At 36.0% G+C, this 18,551-nt stretch overlaps 1 protein-coding gene across 1 annotated transcript; it reads left to right on the top strand.

Annotated features, from left to right (window-relative positions):
- The first annotated feature begins 10,285 nt into the window (after positions 1–10,285).
- On the top strand, positions 10,286–15,006 carry LOC112451956 (cytochrome P450 4C1-like). The gene is made up of 4 exons (XM_025011897.1): positions 10,286–10,331; positions 11,412–11,521; positions 11,741–11,831; positions 14,701–15,006. The coding sequence occupies exons 1-4, from the start codon at positions 10,286–10,288 to the stop codon at positions 14,901–14,903; spliced, it is 450 nt and encodes a 149-aa protein (XP_024867665.1). The 3' UTR covers positions 14,904–15,006.
- The last annotated feature ends 3,545 nt before the right edge of the window (positions 15,007–18,551 follow it).

The raw sequence follows: 18,551 nt of genomic DNA, 5'->3' as shown, positions 1-18,551 counted from the left end.
TTATGAGCGAAATAAAATGTTGATTAAGCAATGTGCAAATTTATAATTTGCATACTTGAAAATTGTGAGGAAGTAATGTTCAAATTTATAATTTGTACACTTAAAAATTATGAGGAAGCAATGTGCAAGTTTTTACTTGCACACTTTTTTATTGTGATAAGCTTTATTGCGACTAATATTTGTTATACTATACAAAAATTAATTAAATAATTAATGTTTTTATTAAAATGATCCCCACTAATTGTAGATATTTCTTAATTTTTCCATTTTGTTTCATTTTTTTATTTATACATTAATTTTTTATTTCTACATTAAAATAATTTTTTAAATATATAAAAAGTGATTTTATTACTAATTAGTAGCACAAATGAAGTTTTACAATCGACACAATGTTAAATCGATGTTGACTTGAGTAGTTCAGGCTACATGGTCCATACATGAACTTGAGAATATAAGACTGAAGAATATAACAAATTTAGAATTGAATAAATTGCGACTGGTTTGGCGCAATTTTTCTAATTTCATTATATTTTTAAGTTTTTTCTACCCGTATTTCATATATCATTCTTTAAGATTTGGTTGATTAGTTCTTGAGGCATCCTGTCTTTTTATTAAGAACGTTCAATAAATTTATTCGATCGCAATCAAACAAAACATCTGTAAACAAAACATTGTTGCTGCTAAAGTGACGACAAGCGTCTTGAACATTTAAGGGAATATGAATGTGTTAAAAATTTATAAAACTTGACAAGTATTAGATAAAGTTGTAGTTATTCTTTAATTAAATAAAAATTAAAGCTAAATATGGATAAAAGATCGAACCTCACCGATGACCTTGACCTTGATATGTTGTCAAGGTCACCCTCCTGAGTGACCTTCAGAAGGTTTTAGCCGGCGGTCATTGTTCATTAAAAAGTTATAAACAAAAAAAGGTTGAAAAATATAGCAGTTATTTTGGTACTAATAGACATAAATAAAATTGATATTTATGTGGAAATAGTATATGTATGAACGAAGGAAAATTATTTAAAGCAGTGAATTGTTGATATATTGAAAGGAAAGTTATTTAAAGTAGAGAATAGAGAGTATGTACTTTTAAAGCGCGTCAACTAATCTATGTAGGTTAGTGATGCGCTTTAAAAGTATTTAACTGTTTAAAGCGCGTCACTAATCTATACGCCGAAGGCGTGTCCTAAAATTAGTGAGGAGGCCCTCCCCCGTCTATTTGTGTATTGTTTATACACATGTGTATATATAATACATGTGTATAGTACATGTGTATAAACAGTACACAAATAGGCGGGGGAAGGTCTCCGCCGCGGGCGGAGCCCCTCCCCCCGCATAATAAAACTAAACAAACTCCCAGCGTGATACCTAACTGCTTGAATCATTTGTGTGAATATTTGTGGCAATATACAATAAACGAGCTTGTAAAGCGCGCCACGAACCCATGTAACAATTCGTCTCGCGTGAAAAGTGTATGTGTGAACTATTTCGACGTATATATTAATCATTTATGTCTTCTAATACTCAAAATAGTTGCTATATTTTTCAACATTTTTTTGTTTATAACTTTTTAATAAACAATGACCGCCGGCTCAAACCTTCTGAAGGTCACTCAAGAGGGTGATCTTGACAACATATGTCGAGGTCATCGGTGAGGTTTGACCTTTTATGCATATTTACCAAATTAAATACTATTCTTTTTAGATGCTGTGATGTAATTGTGTCCGAAATTATTTTTCTAATACCAAAATTAGTGGCTGCTATAATTTTGGTATTATAAGTACGGATCATGCCTCGATCCTGATTTAATTGTCTAGATCATGCCTCGATCTTGGCTTAATTGTCTGGTTCGTCCCCCGATCTTGACTTAATTGCTTGAATTATATCGATCTTAGATAATGATCCGATCTAGACAATTAAGTCAAGAATATAATAAAACTATAAATAGCCCGATATTACAAAATTTGTAACATATACATACATATATACATATACATACATTTGTAACACACATATTTCTAAAAAAATTATGGACTTTTGTTTCGAAATCATCGCCAGCGACGATTTGAAATAAGCGCCGTAACATCGGCTCAGACGTCGCGAGCGCGATCGGGGAGAGCGCGACGGTCAGCGAGCGCGACAACGGTGGAGCGTCGGCCCTAGCAACCGTTGTTATTCGTCTTATCTTCGAGTTTTGCCGAATCGTTTCGTTCTCGCGTGTTTGAAAATTGACATCTAAAGAAAAGGGGTGAAGCGAGACGGATTGAGTGCGCGTATCGACGAGAAGAAAACGTCTCACGTTAATTGTGCGGTTTGCAACCTCGAGCGAGAAGACTTCATCGAGCGGAAAGCAGAGTCTTTCGACGGAGCCGTGGCGGAGGTCGACAAAAGGCCGGATGGGACGCTCTGATGCCCCGGCTTTTCCATTTTCGCATCCTGCCTAAATCCTCCCAACCGATACCTGCCTAATCACTCCCAACTGATACAACTTCGAGACGCCCGAGAGTTCTGACGTCGTAGCTTTCGACCTCGAGAAAGGCCTCAGGTTTGATTGCTCGATATGATTGCTGCGGTAATTCGAGGTAATGCTTATGCGACAATTCCCGCTTTTATTTTACCGCGCGGCTACGGCGACTACGTGGTGGTTGATGTGGTACTAAATATCCGCGTTATATGTACTTTTCGCGTGTACGGGCGATCTCAGTTTCTTTTCATTGCGCGTATCCGTAGCCGCTTGTGACATTGTTCATTTTTCGAATTATTATTCGCGGTATTACGTGCAGTGCTCGTCTACTCGGCCATCTCTCGTTACGATATCCGCGTTGTAATATTCAATTTCGTGTACAAGTGACCCGGTATGTTCCCTTTGCGTACGTGCGTTGTTTCTTTTCGACATTGTTTCTATGCGGGCGATTTTCGGTATTTTCCATTGCGTGAAGTTCACCAAAATACTATGCGAATGAACGTGAGTTTATTATCTCTTGCGGATGTTACATGTTTTTTCCCAGCGTTGTTCGCAATTGCTGAGTCTGTTTTACTGCATTATCATTTGATCACTTCTAACGATAATTCTATTCATTCTATTCTTGCACCGAGATTCCTTGCGTATGCTGACGAGAAGGTTGTGAAAAGATCGGAGATTCGCTACGAACGAGATATCCGCAGATTCACACGTTTAAGGTTTTGACGGGCAACACGATGTTGCGAGATTACGAAGGAGCTTTGCGATGATGCGATGACGGGCAACACGATGTTGCGAGATTACGAAGGAGCTTTGCGATAATGCGATGACGGGCAACACGATGTTGCGAGATTACGAAGGAGCTTTGCGATCAACACGAAGTTGATGCGATGCGTGGCAACACGATGTTGCGAGATTACCACGTGTGGCTTTGCAATCAGCCTGTGATTACCACGTGTGGCTTTGCGATCAGCCAGGGTTACCGCGTGTGGCTTTGCGATCAGCCAGTATGGGAGATTTCGAAGGACTGTTGACTTACGCTACTCTGATCTGAGAACTGCGACCATAGACTTACGCTACTCTGTTGATACCCGCGACTGTTTGAGATACACCGCTTTGAGAATACCGCTATTCCCTTGATAACCGCTCAGCTCAAAGAGATCATCTGCGCGCTAGACATCCTTGATCTGCGCGCCATTCATCCTTGCGTTCTACGTTCCTGTGATCTGCGCGCTAAACATCCTTGATCTGTGCGCCATTCATCTTTGCGTTCTACGTTCCTGTGTTTTGCGCGCTAGACATCCTTAATCTGTGCGCCATTCATCCTTGCGTTCTACGTTCCTGTGATTTGCGCGCTAGACATCCTTGCTCTGCGCGCCATTCATCCTTGCGTTCTACGATCCTGTCATCCTTGCGATCTACGTGCTTGCCATTCTTGTCAACTGTTGCCATTTTTATTGTTTTTTAATTTTACTCGGCGCAACACGAATCAGACTATCATCACACAACAACTTTTGATCGCGTATAAAAATAGATTTAATCAATCAAATCTTAAAGAATTACATATGAAATATGGGTAGAAAAAACTAAAAAATATAATAGAATTAGAAATAGATCAATATCTCAAATATTGAGAAAGCTACAGCGTAAAACACGCTTTTCTAAAAAATGAAAATTCCCTTAAAATCCATACCGGTCGACGGATTTTAATAAAATTACAGGAGAACATACTTGCTATGATACTTTATTTGTGTGCAAAATTTCAACCCGGTATTTAAAAAATTGTAGAAGTAGATGCGTGTACAAAAAATAAATGTGGAATCAATTGTATTTCGTTTATAGATAATTATTGTAGTGCATCTATTTTCGTTTGTTAGTCCATAATTATATTTTAATTAAATATTTAAAGTGTCAGTCGCGCGTCGGCTAACATCATATGATACGTCAACATATTATAAAATAAAAAAAACTCGTTTGTAGTTAATTGTATTTTGTTTGTTGAGCTTTGTAGTAAAGTTAAAAATTTTTGTAGTTTTTTTAAATTGTTTATAATTAATAAATACATTTATCGAACTGTGTAGCTATCAATTAACGACAATCAAAAATCCGTACACACACACACACGTCCGGACATTTTCTATTGTTTCTCGACATTTTGGAACATTCTAAACCTATTTCCATCAAAATCTCGAAAAAAATTTTTTTCACCATCACAAAGCTTTCTTTATGAGAAAGCAAAAAAAGTAAGTTAGAGAATGTAGAAAAAATTTCAGATTCAACTGAATATGGAGATGCAAATGAAATATTAAATGATACATTGAATGAAGAAGTTTCAACTTTCGAAAATAGTAAAAGGATTAGAGGGAGACCTAAAATGATTAAGAACTGGTAAGCCAGGGACGTCCCAAAAAACAATATCATACGGCAAGCGTTGCAATAAATTTAGATAGCGATCCAGAAACGATGGAGGATGTATTAGAAAGATCTGATAAAGATAGGTGGCTGAATGCCATGAAAAGCGAATATAATTCATTGTTAGAATGTACATGGGAGTTAGTTGATAGAACACCGGATATGAAAGTAATCTCTTCTAAATTTTCATATAAAAAGGCATGAAAATGGGGAAATAGATAGGTATAAGGCTAGGTTAGTTGCACGCGGATGCGAACAGAAATATGGTATTGATTATGAAGAAGTTTATGCTCCTGTTGCGCGAATACAGACGATAAGAACACTCTTAGTAGTAAGTGTAGAAATGGGTTATCACATACATCAAATGGATGTAACTACGGCATGTACAGGGTGAGGCAATAACTATTACCATCTTAAATATATTCGCTAATAATCGTTTCTTCTTTACTTTAAATCTTGTTCTATGATCTTGTGTCATGAATTCTGAACTTGTTTTCAGCTCCTCTATCATATTATAGAAAAAAATGTACCAAATCAATTTTAAAAGATAAAGATGACCTTGATATCTCCGAAGCGCCTCCACCTGGACAAAAATTATTTTTGCTATATGATAGCCCTCTTCGTACCGTACAATTTTGGTTACACTAATTTTTCTCTGGGCCTTATAGATTCGAATATTGTTGGATATTATCTTGGATGTGCGCAGGTGTCGAGAAATTGGAATTAGCCGAATGATAATAAAGAACACAACTTTAATCTAATATAATTGGAAGCAGTATTACAATATCACGCTCGCATGTCTTTTCACGAACGCTACCAAAAGACGAGTGTGATAGGCGGGAGTTTTTGGCGCGCGCTAAAAAGAATACCAACCGAAAAATACTACTACGAAACGTGCGCGTATGGTTGTGAGCGCCGCTGCGCCCAAACGAATCTTATTGTATATAATCACTAGAAACGCGCGCTTATTTAAACACGAAAACTAAAATCTACAGAAACTTAACAAATATATTTAAAGTGGTAATAGTTATTGCCTCACCCTGATGTATACAAGGCAATTTGTCAGAAACAATATATATGGAGCAACCCTCAATGTTCGAACATAATAAAAATAAAATATATCGTTTGCGTCGTCCTATTTATGGTTTAAAACAGTCTGGCCGTGCAAGATAAACTAAAAGAAAAACTAGAAGAAATTGGGTTTAAAGCCTTAATTTAAGATAGAACCTTGCGTTTATACTGACATTAGTGATGGCGTTTATGTAATAGCAGTCGTTTACGTGGACGATGTCCTTTTTGCGTCAAAATTATTAAAAGTTATATCTAAAGTTAAGCTCGAATTAAATAAGTTTTTTAAAATAAAAGATTTAGGACCCGTAAGCGAAATATTTGCTTCTCGACAGAGAAGAAATACGCTTAATCTCAAACCTCTACTGGCAATAAACCGCAGAAGTTAGACTGGAATCAGCAACATCGGAAACAACTCTCATCAAGAAAGGAGTGCGGCAGGGATGTGTCTTATCACCACTACTATTCAATATATACTCGGAGGCTATTTTCAAGGAAGCTCTAGAGGGAATTACTGGTGGAATCAGGATTAACGGCAGGACGATTAATAATATCAGATATGCTGACGATACCGTTGTGTTAGCAGAACATGCATGACCTGCAAAACATGATGGACCGCATAGTTCGACACAGTGAAAGCTTTGGCCTCTTCACGAATACTACGAAAACCAAAACCATGGTTTTCTCTAAGATACATGTGCGTGCACATCTGATTATTAAGGGGGCAACTGTGGAACAAGTCTCGTCCTTCAAATATCTTGGAATTATCATGGTCTATATGACCCTAAGAAAGAGATCAGATCAAGAATCGAGCAGGCTAGAAAAACATTTACGAATATGAAGACGTTCTTCACGAGATCGGATCTAAGTTTGGACTTCAGAGTTCGTATGATCAGATGCTACATATTCTCTACCCCGTTATACGGTTCCCAGCAAACGAAAAAAGATTGAAAAGAATTAAAACGGGATTGCCAGGAATTCAATTAAGGACTTTCCGAATTCCATTCTGTCCAAAAAAGGGATTGAAATAGTTTCAATATCATGGAATTCCTTATTTTGAAAAGAATTTGTCTTTTTTGAATCCCATCCAATTCCGACACAAAAATATTACCACTGAATGCCAGGTTAGGGATTGGAAAGTTTCGTGATGAATTCCATTGATTCCGTTAACGAAATGAATACCATTGAACGCCAAACTAGGAATTAAAAATTTCTGTATTGAATTCCATTGAATTCCGTCTATTCTGACAATAAAATGAATACCATTGAATGCCAGGATAGGGATTGAAAAGTGTCCGTGTTGAACTTTGTGGCGGTACGCGCCAACAATAGTACACGCCCGCGCGGTATCTGCATTACCGGCAATTCGCGTCGACGCCGCCAGGCGTCGCATCGCCGGGGCATCTTCTCGAGTTCAAAGTTTCGTCTCGACCGCTATGTAAAGGGACCCCCTACGGTGCCTGACAGATCTTACAAATCTCATTTTTGGGCTAATTGCCCGTTGGCAGTAGTGCGTGTAATGCCCTTATAGGCATACACAAAAGCTCACCGACGAACAACGGCGCTTGGTCGCCCAACGGAGGCGCGAGACGTTTCCTAAACCATCTAAATGCCATGCAATTCCATAACCTTTACGGATTTCATAGGATTGGATGGAATTTAAAATTTCTTTTTTGGATTTCATGGGATTGGACCATCTCATTTCGAATCCCATCTAATTTCATCTAATTCCGCCAAAAAAGGGATTCAAAGGTATTAAAAAATTTTAATATCTTTTAATCCTTTTGCGTTTGCTGGGTTGTGAAAGCTGGACTCTTGACCCAAATACGGAAAAGAAAATAGATGCTTTTGAGATGTATCTGTACCGTCGTATGTTGCGCATATCATGGGTAAATAAAATAACCAATGAGGAAGTCCTCAGCCGTATGCATAAGCAGAAGGAACTCATGTTGACAATCAGGGAGAGAAAGACGAGATATATAAGACACCTGATGCGAGGAGAAAGATACGAACTCATGCGACTGATCATCCAAGGCAAGATTCAAGGGAAGAGATCCATTGGCAGGCGCCAAAATTCCTGGCTGAAAGACATCAGAAGATGGTTTGGCTGTACTTCAGTGGACATCTTTCGCATGGCCGTATCTAAGACTATGTTGGCCATTTGGATCGCCAACCTTCGAAAGGAGACGGCGTCATAAAAAGAAGAAGCGAAATATTGGGTATACGAGTCTAAAGAAATAGGGATACGGGATCAATAAAAATTTCACAGAAAAAATATATAAATAAAGTTATCAAACAATTTGGAATGAGCTTATGTAGGGGAGACCGAAGGTAGTTGACACACTTTTCAAATACTGATTGTTAAAAAAATGTTAGCAGTATTTTATAATGTCGTATACTATTTTATAATGTAGCATTGTAGCTACATCTTTTAGGTGTAAGAAAAAAAATAAACTTGTATATATTTATACACAAAAAAGTTATCTAATTCTAAGCAAAACCGCGCAAATGTGACAACTTACCCCATACCCAGGGTTAGTTGTCACATGACTCTGGATTGATTGTCATATATCTTTTATGTAGAGAAAACATACAACAAATAGTTCTTGTTTTAATATTTTATTAAAATTAGTGCCAGTTTTTGGTAAATTTAACTTAATAATATATTGCAGCATGAATTAAACAAAAAATTAAAAATTTTCATTATAAATTTTGTAATATAATTCTCATAAACTTAGAGTAAATGATTAATTTCGAGAATTAACTTCAGGTATTAAATTATCTAAAGAAATGGAGGCAAATACTCTTGATGAGAAAAGAGAAATGGAAGGTAAACCATATAAAGAATTAATAGGTAGCTTCCTGTACTTAGCAAATACGACAAGACCTGACATTTCATTTACAGTTGGAGCGTTAAGTAGATACAATCTAAATCCTGGACTATAACATTGAAAATGCGCGAAACATGTCATCCGTTATTTGAAACAAACTGCTGATTATAAAATATTGTACCGAAAAACAGAGAAACCGTTACAAACGTATATCGATGCGGATTGGGCCGGTGATCAAGATGACCGCAAATCTTGTTCAGGAAACATACATGTATTAACTGGAGGACCAATAAGCTGGTTTTCTAAGAACTTTCAAACATCAGTTGCACTTTCAACTATGGAAGCCAAATATGTCCGAAGCAACGAAAAAAAACTATACATTTACGTAGATTAATCAAAGAGATGTATGAAGATCAGTATGTACACGATCCAACGGATATATTATGCGATAATCAAAGCGCAATTGTACTGAGTAACGAGAATATGCTTCACCAAAAGAGCAAACATATATTGAAATAAGATGTCATTTTTCTAGAGATGCTCAAAGCAAAGGTTTATAATTAATGTCAAATTTATTTTATCGGATAAAAAAATGGCAGATATTTTAACAAAACCTTCGGTGAAGGATAAACATTTAAATTGTGTTCGTTTATTAAATCTTATGTTCAGTTAAAAACACACGTATATATGTTATAGTCAAAGCCCGAAACGCAGGCATTCCTAGGATTGACTAGTCAATTCTGGGGAACGACCAAGCGTCTTGGTCAAAGCCCGAAATAAGTTTTGCGTTTCGGCTTTTGACTAGTCCTAGGAATAACTAATACGGCTAGTCAAAGTTAGAAACTAAGGAAAAATCACTTCGGACTTTAACTAGTCAATCCTAGGAATAACTAATACGGTTAGTCAAAGTTATAGAAACTAAAGAAAAATCACTTCAGACTTTGACCAGTCAATCCTAGGTGTGGCCCAATTCGGACTGTGTGACTGTTAACAAACAAAATTAAGATTTTTTTTACTAAATTAAGTTCTTATTGTTAACATAATGCAGCTTTTTTTCTCCTTAAGTTTAAAAATGTAGCTTTGGTAAAATATTGGTTTAAAGCGCTTGAAACCAATATTTTATCAAAGCTACATTTTTAAACTTAAGGAGAAAAAAACTATGTACAAGAGTAAAAAAGTAAATAAAAAGCTACATTATGTTAACAATAAAAACTTAATTTAGTAAAAAAAATCTTGATTTTATTTGTTAACAGTCACACAGTCCGAATTAAGCTACACCTAGGATTGACTGGTCAAAGTCCAAAGTGATTTTTTTTTAGTTTCTAACTTTGACTAGCCGTATTCGTTATTCCTAGGATTGACTAGTCAAAAGCCGAAACGCAAAACTTATTTCGGGCTTTGACCAAGACGCTTTGGTCGTTCCCCAGGATTGACTATAGTCAATCCTAGGAATGCCTGCGTTTCGGACTTTGACTATAACATATATACATATATCAATACACATAAAATGCCCGTTCTAGACTGGAGGATGATCCTACTCGCGGTTCATCCTAGTGAGTAGTGTAAACGGATAAAAATCGTTGATTATTCATGATTTTTACCCGTCTACACTACTCACACTCACTAGAATGAGCCGCGAGTAGGATCATCCTCCAGTCTAGAACGGGCATAAGAGAAGAAGCTTGTGCGGTAGAGCAGAAACAATACAGCGCTATCGTAGCGGTCGATAAAACAACTTAGCGGGTACATGAAAATAACTAAACATGTATAATATTACATATTATGATATCTCTACACTCCCGGCCTCTATCGGAATAATATATGTATGGCCTCTGCCGCGTTTTTGAGTTACCGGATACATTGTAATAAACACTGAGGTATAATCCAAACGGGCTGTCTTTAATAATCTTCCCTGCCCAAGAAGCTAAGAAAACCGATAACATTGATTTTCTGATTATTGAAGTTGTTTGAGGAACAGTACACAGTAAAAAATCGTGTGTACATATAGCGGTCCATACATTAAATTTTTTTTGTGTTACCAAGATTTAATTATTATTTTAATGTAAAATTAACATACAACAGTTATGTTATTATTTTCTTAATATTTTCATGTGTTACATTTATGTCAAAGTAACACTTTATATATGTCATTTAGAAATAAAATATTATTTTGAGTTCTTGTAACACAATTATTTTAAAAAATCAACATGTCTTAAATGTCTTATGTGTTATTTTAACATATAAAGAAAAGTTAAAGTAAATTTTTAAATAATCGTAAACTAAAATTAAATGTTTCTATTACACGCAGTTCAAGTAAAATCTGTAAAATAATTAATATCATGTGTTAATATAACTTGAAAAATAAAGTCAAAAGAACACATATAAATGTAAAGTATAATGTCAATTAATTAACATTTCTAATTTGTCAACAAGTAGCACACGATGAATGATCATTTTAACTTAAAATTTAGAGTGGATTTTCTGGAACATGTAAAAAATGTTAAAATTACGTATTATTTTTTACTGTGTAAAATACATTAAATATATTGATAAAATTAATTGTATATTTTTCGAGAAATATTTATAATATTTTTGTGGATTTACATAATAATTATATACATATGTTTTTTTAGAAAAACTATGGGAGCAGCTGGTTACTTTAGCTGACCAGTACTATCCCATTTTAAAATTCTGGGAATTTATTCTTCCCGTAGTATCCATCCGTCATCCGGATGATTTAGAGGTAATAAAATATAAAAACAATTTAATCTTTTATTTTTTGGGATTGATAAATTAACGATAAGATGCTTATTTCTTTACGTTTTTTTTTGCAAAAATATTTGTTTTTGTCAAAAATCTGAAATGACTTAATATTCGAAATACTTTTAAAATTATTTAATTAATTATTTATTTAAATGGCGTCTGAATTAAATAACGTTTAACTTATCTTCTGTAATTTTAGATAATATTAAGCAGTACGAAACACATCCAAAAGAGTTTTCTTTATGATAGTTTACTTCCTTGGCTCGGTACTGGTCTTCTCACTAGTGGAGGTAACATAATAATATTTTTTTCATATTTAAAAAAGGCATGAAAGTTGATACTCGAATTTATCAAAGTTTATTGGTTTCGCTTTTCCTTGATGCCGATTTTGGTTCTCTCGGTGCGCTTACTTTATAAGTAGCTGTCATCGTATATTTTGACAGTTGTGTGTAATGATAAAGCTAAATAGCGCGCGCGAAGCGCGCGTTTGTGATGTCTAGTAACATATAAATAATGGTATATGTTATATTGACTTTTGTTTTGGTTCTTTATTAAACTTTGTTTTAAGTTCCAATTTCATTGATAACAAAAAAATCTCTGCAATTAAATTTAAAAAGTATAGGAGAGAAAGGAGTAATACCGATCAGCAAACAATACCGGTTAGCTAATTATCTTGAAAATGTGATAAAGAAATTGGTTAAAAAATTTTTTGGTAATACTTAAGGAGAGCTCCCTCTTCACCGATTTCGCTGAATTTAGGCTTAATCGACGCGTTTTTGCACAAAACGAACGAATTTGACGGAAAAAAGTCCCGCTCTGCCCCGCGAAGCGAGATATTAACTGTTAAAGTTGACGACTATCAGGTTATGAAACAGCTGTCATACCGACGAATCATATTACTGTGTTTTGTTAATCTCAACGATTAATATCTGTAACAGAAATAATTTGTTAAAGCAGAGAATAGTTGATATATAAAAAGTACATATTTATGTGTAATTTTCACATACCAACTATTCTCTGCTTTAACAAATTATTTCTGTTACAGACATTAAGCGTTTCAGTTAACGAAACAGAAATAATTTGTTAAAGCAGAGAATAGTTGGTATATGAAAAGTACACATAAATATGTACTTTTCATATATCAACTATTCTCTGCTATAACAAATTATTTCTGTTACAAATATTAAGAAGATCCTAAAGCCGTCTGTAATACCGGTTTCTTTCTTAGCACTAATCTTTTAATTGGTTTTATAGAAATAAAAAATTCTTGTCTAGAATTAAAGTACGCATCACAAAATCTAGGTCATGGTGGTCGAATTTATATCAAAAACGAAAAAAAATTAATATTTTTTGTTATACGTGACAACAATATTTGCTTTGTACAAAAATTTCACAATAAAATATCCACAAAATTAGACCGGCATGATCTAGGGACAACATGTAAGAACAATATTGTGCAATTGAAACTAAGAATAAAAGCTTACAAAAAAAGATCAATTGTAATAAATGCAATATAACCTATAATCATGTCTATCCTTGTCTATCATCATTGTCTATACAAGAACAGATATAGAATTCGGTCGGTAATACAGACTTTAGGATCTCTTTAACAGTTAACATCTTGCTTCGCGGGGCAGAGCGGGACTTTTTTCTGCCAGATTCGTTCGTTTTATGCAAAAACGCGTCGATTAAGCCTAAATTCAGCGAAATCGGTGAGGAGGGAGCTCTCCTTAAGTATTACCAATTTTTTTGCCATTTCTCCATTTCCTAACAAACTCATATTAAAAGCACACATTAATAAACAGATAGCCAAAGACCCGGATTAAGGCAAAACCAGCATTTTCGTAATTTGATTACCTCAACAGACTTTGTCCCTAGATTTGAGTCCGGACTATATATTTTACAATTAAAACCCGAAATCCGTCAAAACCCGAATTTACTGGTAAATTCTAGTTTTAACTAAGCCCTTTCGGTAATTCGCGTTCTAACTAAAAGAATTTAGTTAAAACTAGAATTGACCGAATGCTTTAGTTAGTACATTCGCGTTTTAACTGAAATAATTCAGTTAAAACTAGAATTAACTGACCGCTTTAGTACATTTGCGTTTTAACTAATATAATTTAGTTAAAACTAGAATTGATTGATTGCTCTTAGTGAATTCGCGTTCTAACGTGTCGCCGCGGCGCCAGCGCGCTTGTCAATTGTCTAATGTGCAGTCGTGCAAGTCAGTACAGTTGTGGACGGTGCTGATTGTCCACAACGCGATGTGTGCATTTGAGAAACGTTCACGACGCGTTGTGGACGGTGCTGATCATCCACAACGCAATGTGTGCATTTGAGAAACGTCCACGACGCGTTCTGTATAACTTGCATGTACTTTCAGTTATAAAGCGAGGTCCACGCTGTCTACCGGCGGAGGTGGGTGCGGGAGGGGGGGCCAAAGGCGTGTGTGTGTGTGTGTGTGTGTGTGTGTGTGTGTGTGAGTGACGCGCTTTAAAAGTATTTAAGTGTTTAAAACGCGTCAACTAACTTATGTAACTTAGTGACGCGCTTTAAACAGTTAAATACTTTTATAGCGCGTCACTAACCTACATGGGTTAGTTGACGCGGTTTAAACACTTAAATATATACTTTTAAAGCGCGTCTCACACACACACACACACACATACACACACACGCGCGCGCGCGCGCGGGGTGCAAGAGGGAGCCTTTGGCCCCTCTCCCGCACCCACCTCCGCCGGTAGGCAGCGTGGACCTCGCTTTATAACTTAAAGTACATGCAAGTTATACAGAACGCGTCGTGGACGTTTCTCAAATGCACACATCGCGTTGTGAACGTTTTTTTTGCTCACTGAGCGATTTCGGTGTTTGGGCATAACACATGTATGTATAGCATTGCCGATTAAGGGATTTCGCGTTTTGACTGTAAGAGAAACACGTTAGACCGCGAATTTACTAAAGCAGTCGGTTAATTCTAGTTTTAACTAAATTTTTTTAGTTAGAACGCGAATTACCGAAAGGGCTTAGTTAAAACTAGAATTTACCAGTAAATTCGGGTTTTGACGGATTTCGGGTTTTAACTGTAACATATATATCGCACCGCAATATTTGTTTCACATCGTTATCTCACAATTATACATTAAGTTGTTTATGTTTCAGGCGCCAAGTGGCATTTACGACGGAAAATATTAACCCCTACATTTCATTTTAATATATTGCAGCAGTTTGTTGAGATTTTGATCGAGGAAGGCGATAGTATGACCAAATCTTTGAAAAATACAGAAGGGACAGTTGTACAAGATTTAGTATCATTTTTTAGTGAACATACGCTAAATGCAATATGTGGTATGATGCGTTCATAATTGTACATTTTAACAGTATATGTTGTTCTTATTGACAAATAACATTAGACCAAGATCTAATTTTTTTATTATAAATATTGATATCACAATATTATATCTACTGCAAATTGATATCTCGGAAAAAAAATCTTTTATAATGTCTTATATGCTTACATAAGAAGCAATCTTATATGCTTATATATGAATTTTGGCCTGACAAGAAGTTATATGGTCATATATGATTATATAAGATTATATAAGGACATATAAGAAATATCTTTTATAATGTCTTATATCCTCATATAAGAAGCAATCTTATATGCTCATATATAAATTTTGGCCTGATAAGATTTTATATGGTTATATATGATTATATAAGATTATATATAAGGACATATATTTAAATAAGTTTCAGAAAATTGTTATATATTTCAAAATGTTATTTTTTAAGTGTGCTACTTTATTATAAGAGTGGACTTCACAATACAACTGATTCAAAAATTGTACTGCTCCATAGCGCGAGACAGTGCCGTGTCTTTTAATACCGTTCTTATAACACCGTTTGTCAAATTTTAAATACGGAGAAACAGTGTAGGAATTTGCTATCACAGAAAGCCGATTTCAGACTTCCGTGTGTCGATCTACTTCCGACGTGTACGATGAGAAGAATCGAGAATTGATTACGCACTCGAATACTGATGAGAATATTGCTTTTTATTGCGAGCCACGCGTAACAGCTACTATATATCTTTTTCAACTCTAACGGTCTCTCATCAGTTCTGCCAACCTCGCGAGAGCGCAAAACGATTGGGGAGGGGAGACAGAGGTACCGCTCTCTACACACTCCCCCCCGAGTGTTAACAAAATAACTTTTTGTATTTTTAAACAATATTGGACTTGACGAATGAGCCTACGCATTTGGCCTCGTGTTCTTGCACGAGATTGGCAAAAATACCTTAACTTGTAATACATATGTACGCTTGAGCGTAATTTGAGCCAACTTACGACTAATGATATCACATAAGAGGTATAACATCATCTTTTCAGTCTTACAATTAAATCACTTTGGTTTAGTTGTCGGCGCAAACGTGACTATCTTACGGGAGTAGGTCTTAAGTGCGGGTGGATTTGAACTTACATTTTGATCGTGTACGCGCGGTTTTTGGAGGGCGCCGGAGGGCGACGGACACGCTTTTTGGGTTTCCGTTGATGTCAATATTGAACACACGCTCCGAGACGCGTTGCAATATTTTGTGAGGGCCGGTATATGGTCGCTCCAAAGCCTTCTTAGCCATGTTACGTAAAAACAAGTGAGTGCAATTATATAAATCCTTGAAATAAAAGGCGCGTTTTTTATGTTTGTGCGCGACGGGAACAGGCCGGACCTGGCGCATATATTCGCGGAATTTTTCGAGAAAGTAATTAGGGTTTGGTGTGCAATCGTCGGGGAGAAAGAATTCCCCAGGAAGTCGTAGCGTTGTCCCGAATATGAATTCGACTGGTGACGCATTTGTGTCGGCACGGACGTGCGCCCGAAGTCCTAATAGGATAGTGGACAAAGTACGGGTTCAGCACGAATCGGCGTGGCACATGATTGCGGCATTAAGCACCCGGTGCCAACGTTCAATTATGCCGTTTGACACCGGGTGGTAGGCGGTCGTGCGAATTCGCTCGTAACCGATTAATGAAAGCAACTCCGGAAACAGGCGGGATTCAAACTGGGCTCCCTGGTCCATAGTAAGTAACCGGGGGGTTCCATAACGGGAAATCCATACATCGTAAAAAGCTTTTGCGAACCCACACAGCAAAACTTGTTTCAGAAAGCTTTCCGAAAGATAACTTGAAAATTAATATTGAAATGTATAATTGAAATCATTCAAAAATATTTCTGAAACGTTTTATGAAAATCATATATCACTGAAAGCTTTCCAAAAGATAACTTGGCAATTAATATTAAAATGTAACATTAAAATCATTCAGAAGTATTTCTGAAACGTTTCATCGAAATCATTTATGACCCTTTTCACTGAAATATTTCTGAAATATTACGAAACATTTTAGAAAAATATTTCGCACGTAATGTCTAAAATACATATCATTGAAAGCTTTCCGAAAGATAACTCGGACAATAATATTGAAACGTAACATTGAAATTATTCAGAAGTATTTCTGAAACGTTTTATCGAAATCATTTATAACCCTTTTCACTGAAATATTACGAAGCATTTCAGAGAAATATGCAACGACGCCGCTAGGCGGCGCATAATAGTAAGACTAACTCGCAAGTAAATTTCAGTTGGGATCTAATATAAGCAGGCCTTCGGCGAAGCAAAATCATGACTATGATCAAGAATATGTTTTACGAAGGACAGGAAATTGTTCCGGATGATCCTATACAGGGTGATCCGAAACAATTTGATATGAGAAAAAGTATCTGAAATATTTCCCGTATATTTTTGAAACATTTCAAAGGTATTTTCGAAGCATTTCAGAGATATTTCTGAAGCATTTCAGAGATATTTATTAGGCATTTCAGAGGTATTTCTTAAGCATTTCAGAAATATTTCTAAAGCATTTCAGAATTATTTCAGAAATATTTCTGAGATTTCAGAAACATTTCTGAAATCTCAGCTTGGCGGACATTTTAGCTTTCTGAAATATATCTGAAACATGTCTAAAATGTTTTTTTGAAAGGTTTCATATTTCATTGACAGTTTTTTGAAAGCTTTCTGAAATATTTCGATGCTGTGTGGGAAGGTTTGCGCGGAGATATCTTTAAAAGGGATTGCCTCGGCCCAACGCAAAAATCTGTCGATCATAGTGAGACAATAAAAGTAAAAGCCTCGTCTACAATAGACGCACAGGCTATGTCGTATGTCGCATGAGAATGTCGCAAGAGTACTGTTTCCGGACGCAAGGCTGTCGCAGTCGCAAGAGCCTTTGTCGCACGGAGTTGAGCCAACTTCAACTTTCTGCGACTGCGACTGTGTCGCATGAGATCGGCCAATCACAGCACAGTACGTTGACGCTAAAAGTGTTTTGACGATTTTATTAATTGCTAGCTGATGTTGCTGTATTTTTTTATTTTTGTTGGTTTTAATCATCATTAAAAATGAATAAAATAGAATTTGAGGAGCATCTCATTAATAGAGAGATAATAGCCTTTGTCCGGTCAAACCTCTTATTGTGGCAGAAGCGTGTGAAAATTGACAAGAAGAACAAGGACACAATCAGTCAAGCATTTTCGCAGATTGGCTCTCTATTATCAGAGCCACTGACAGGTGAGGAAATATTTCTTAAGAATCATATATTGCTAGACCCTACCCAACAAACGCAAAAGAATTAAAAGATATTAAAATTTTTTAATACCTTTGAATCCCTTTTTTGGCGGAATTAGATGGGATTCGAAATGAGATGGTCCAATCTCATGGAATCCAAAAAAGAAATTTTAAATTCCATTCAATCCTATGGAATCCGTAAAGGTTATGGAATTACAAGGCATTAGATGGTTTAGGAAACGTCTCGCGCCTCCGTTGGGCGACCAAGCGCCGTTGTTCGTCGGTGAGCTTTTGTGTATGTCTATGGGCATTACACGCACTACTGCCGATGGGCAATTAGCCCGAAAATGAGATTTGTAAGATCTGTCAGGCACCGTAGGGGGTCCCTTTA

Source organism: Temnothorax curvispinosus, unplaced genomic scaffold (genome assembly GCF_003070985.1).
Source record: "Temnothorax curvispinosus isolate PA1 unplaced genomic scaffold, ASM307098v1 QBEX01000259.1, whole genome shotgun sequence".
NCBI lineage: Eukaryota > Metazoa > Arthropoda > Insecta > Hymenoptera > Formicidae > Temnothorax > Temnothorax curvispinosus.
This window is presented reverse-complemented; position numbering and strand designations above follow the sequence as displayed.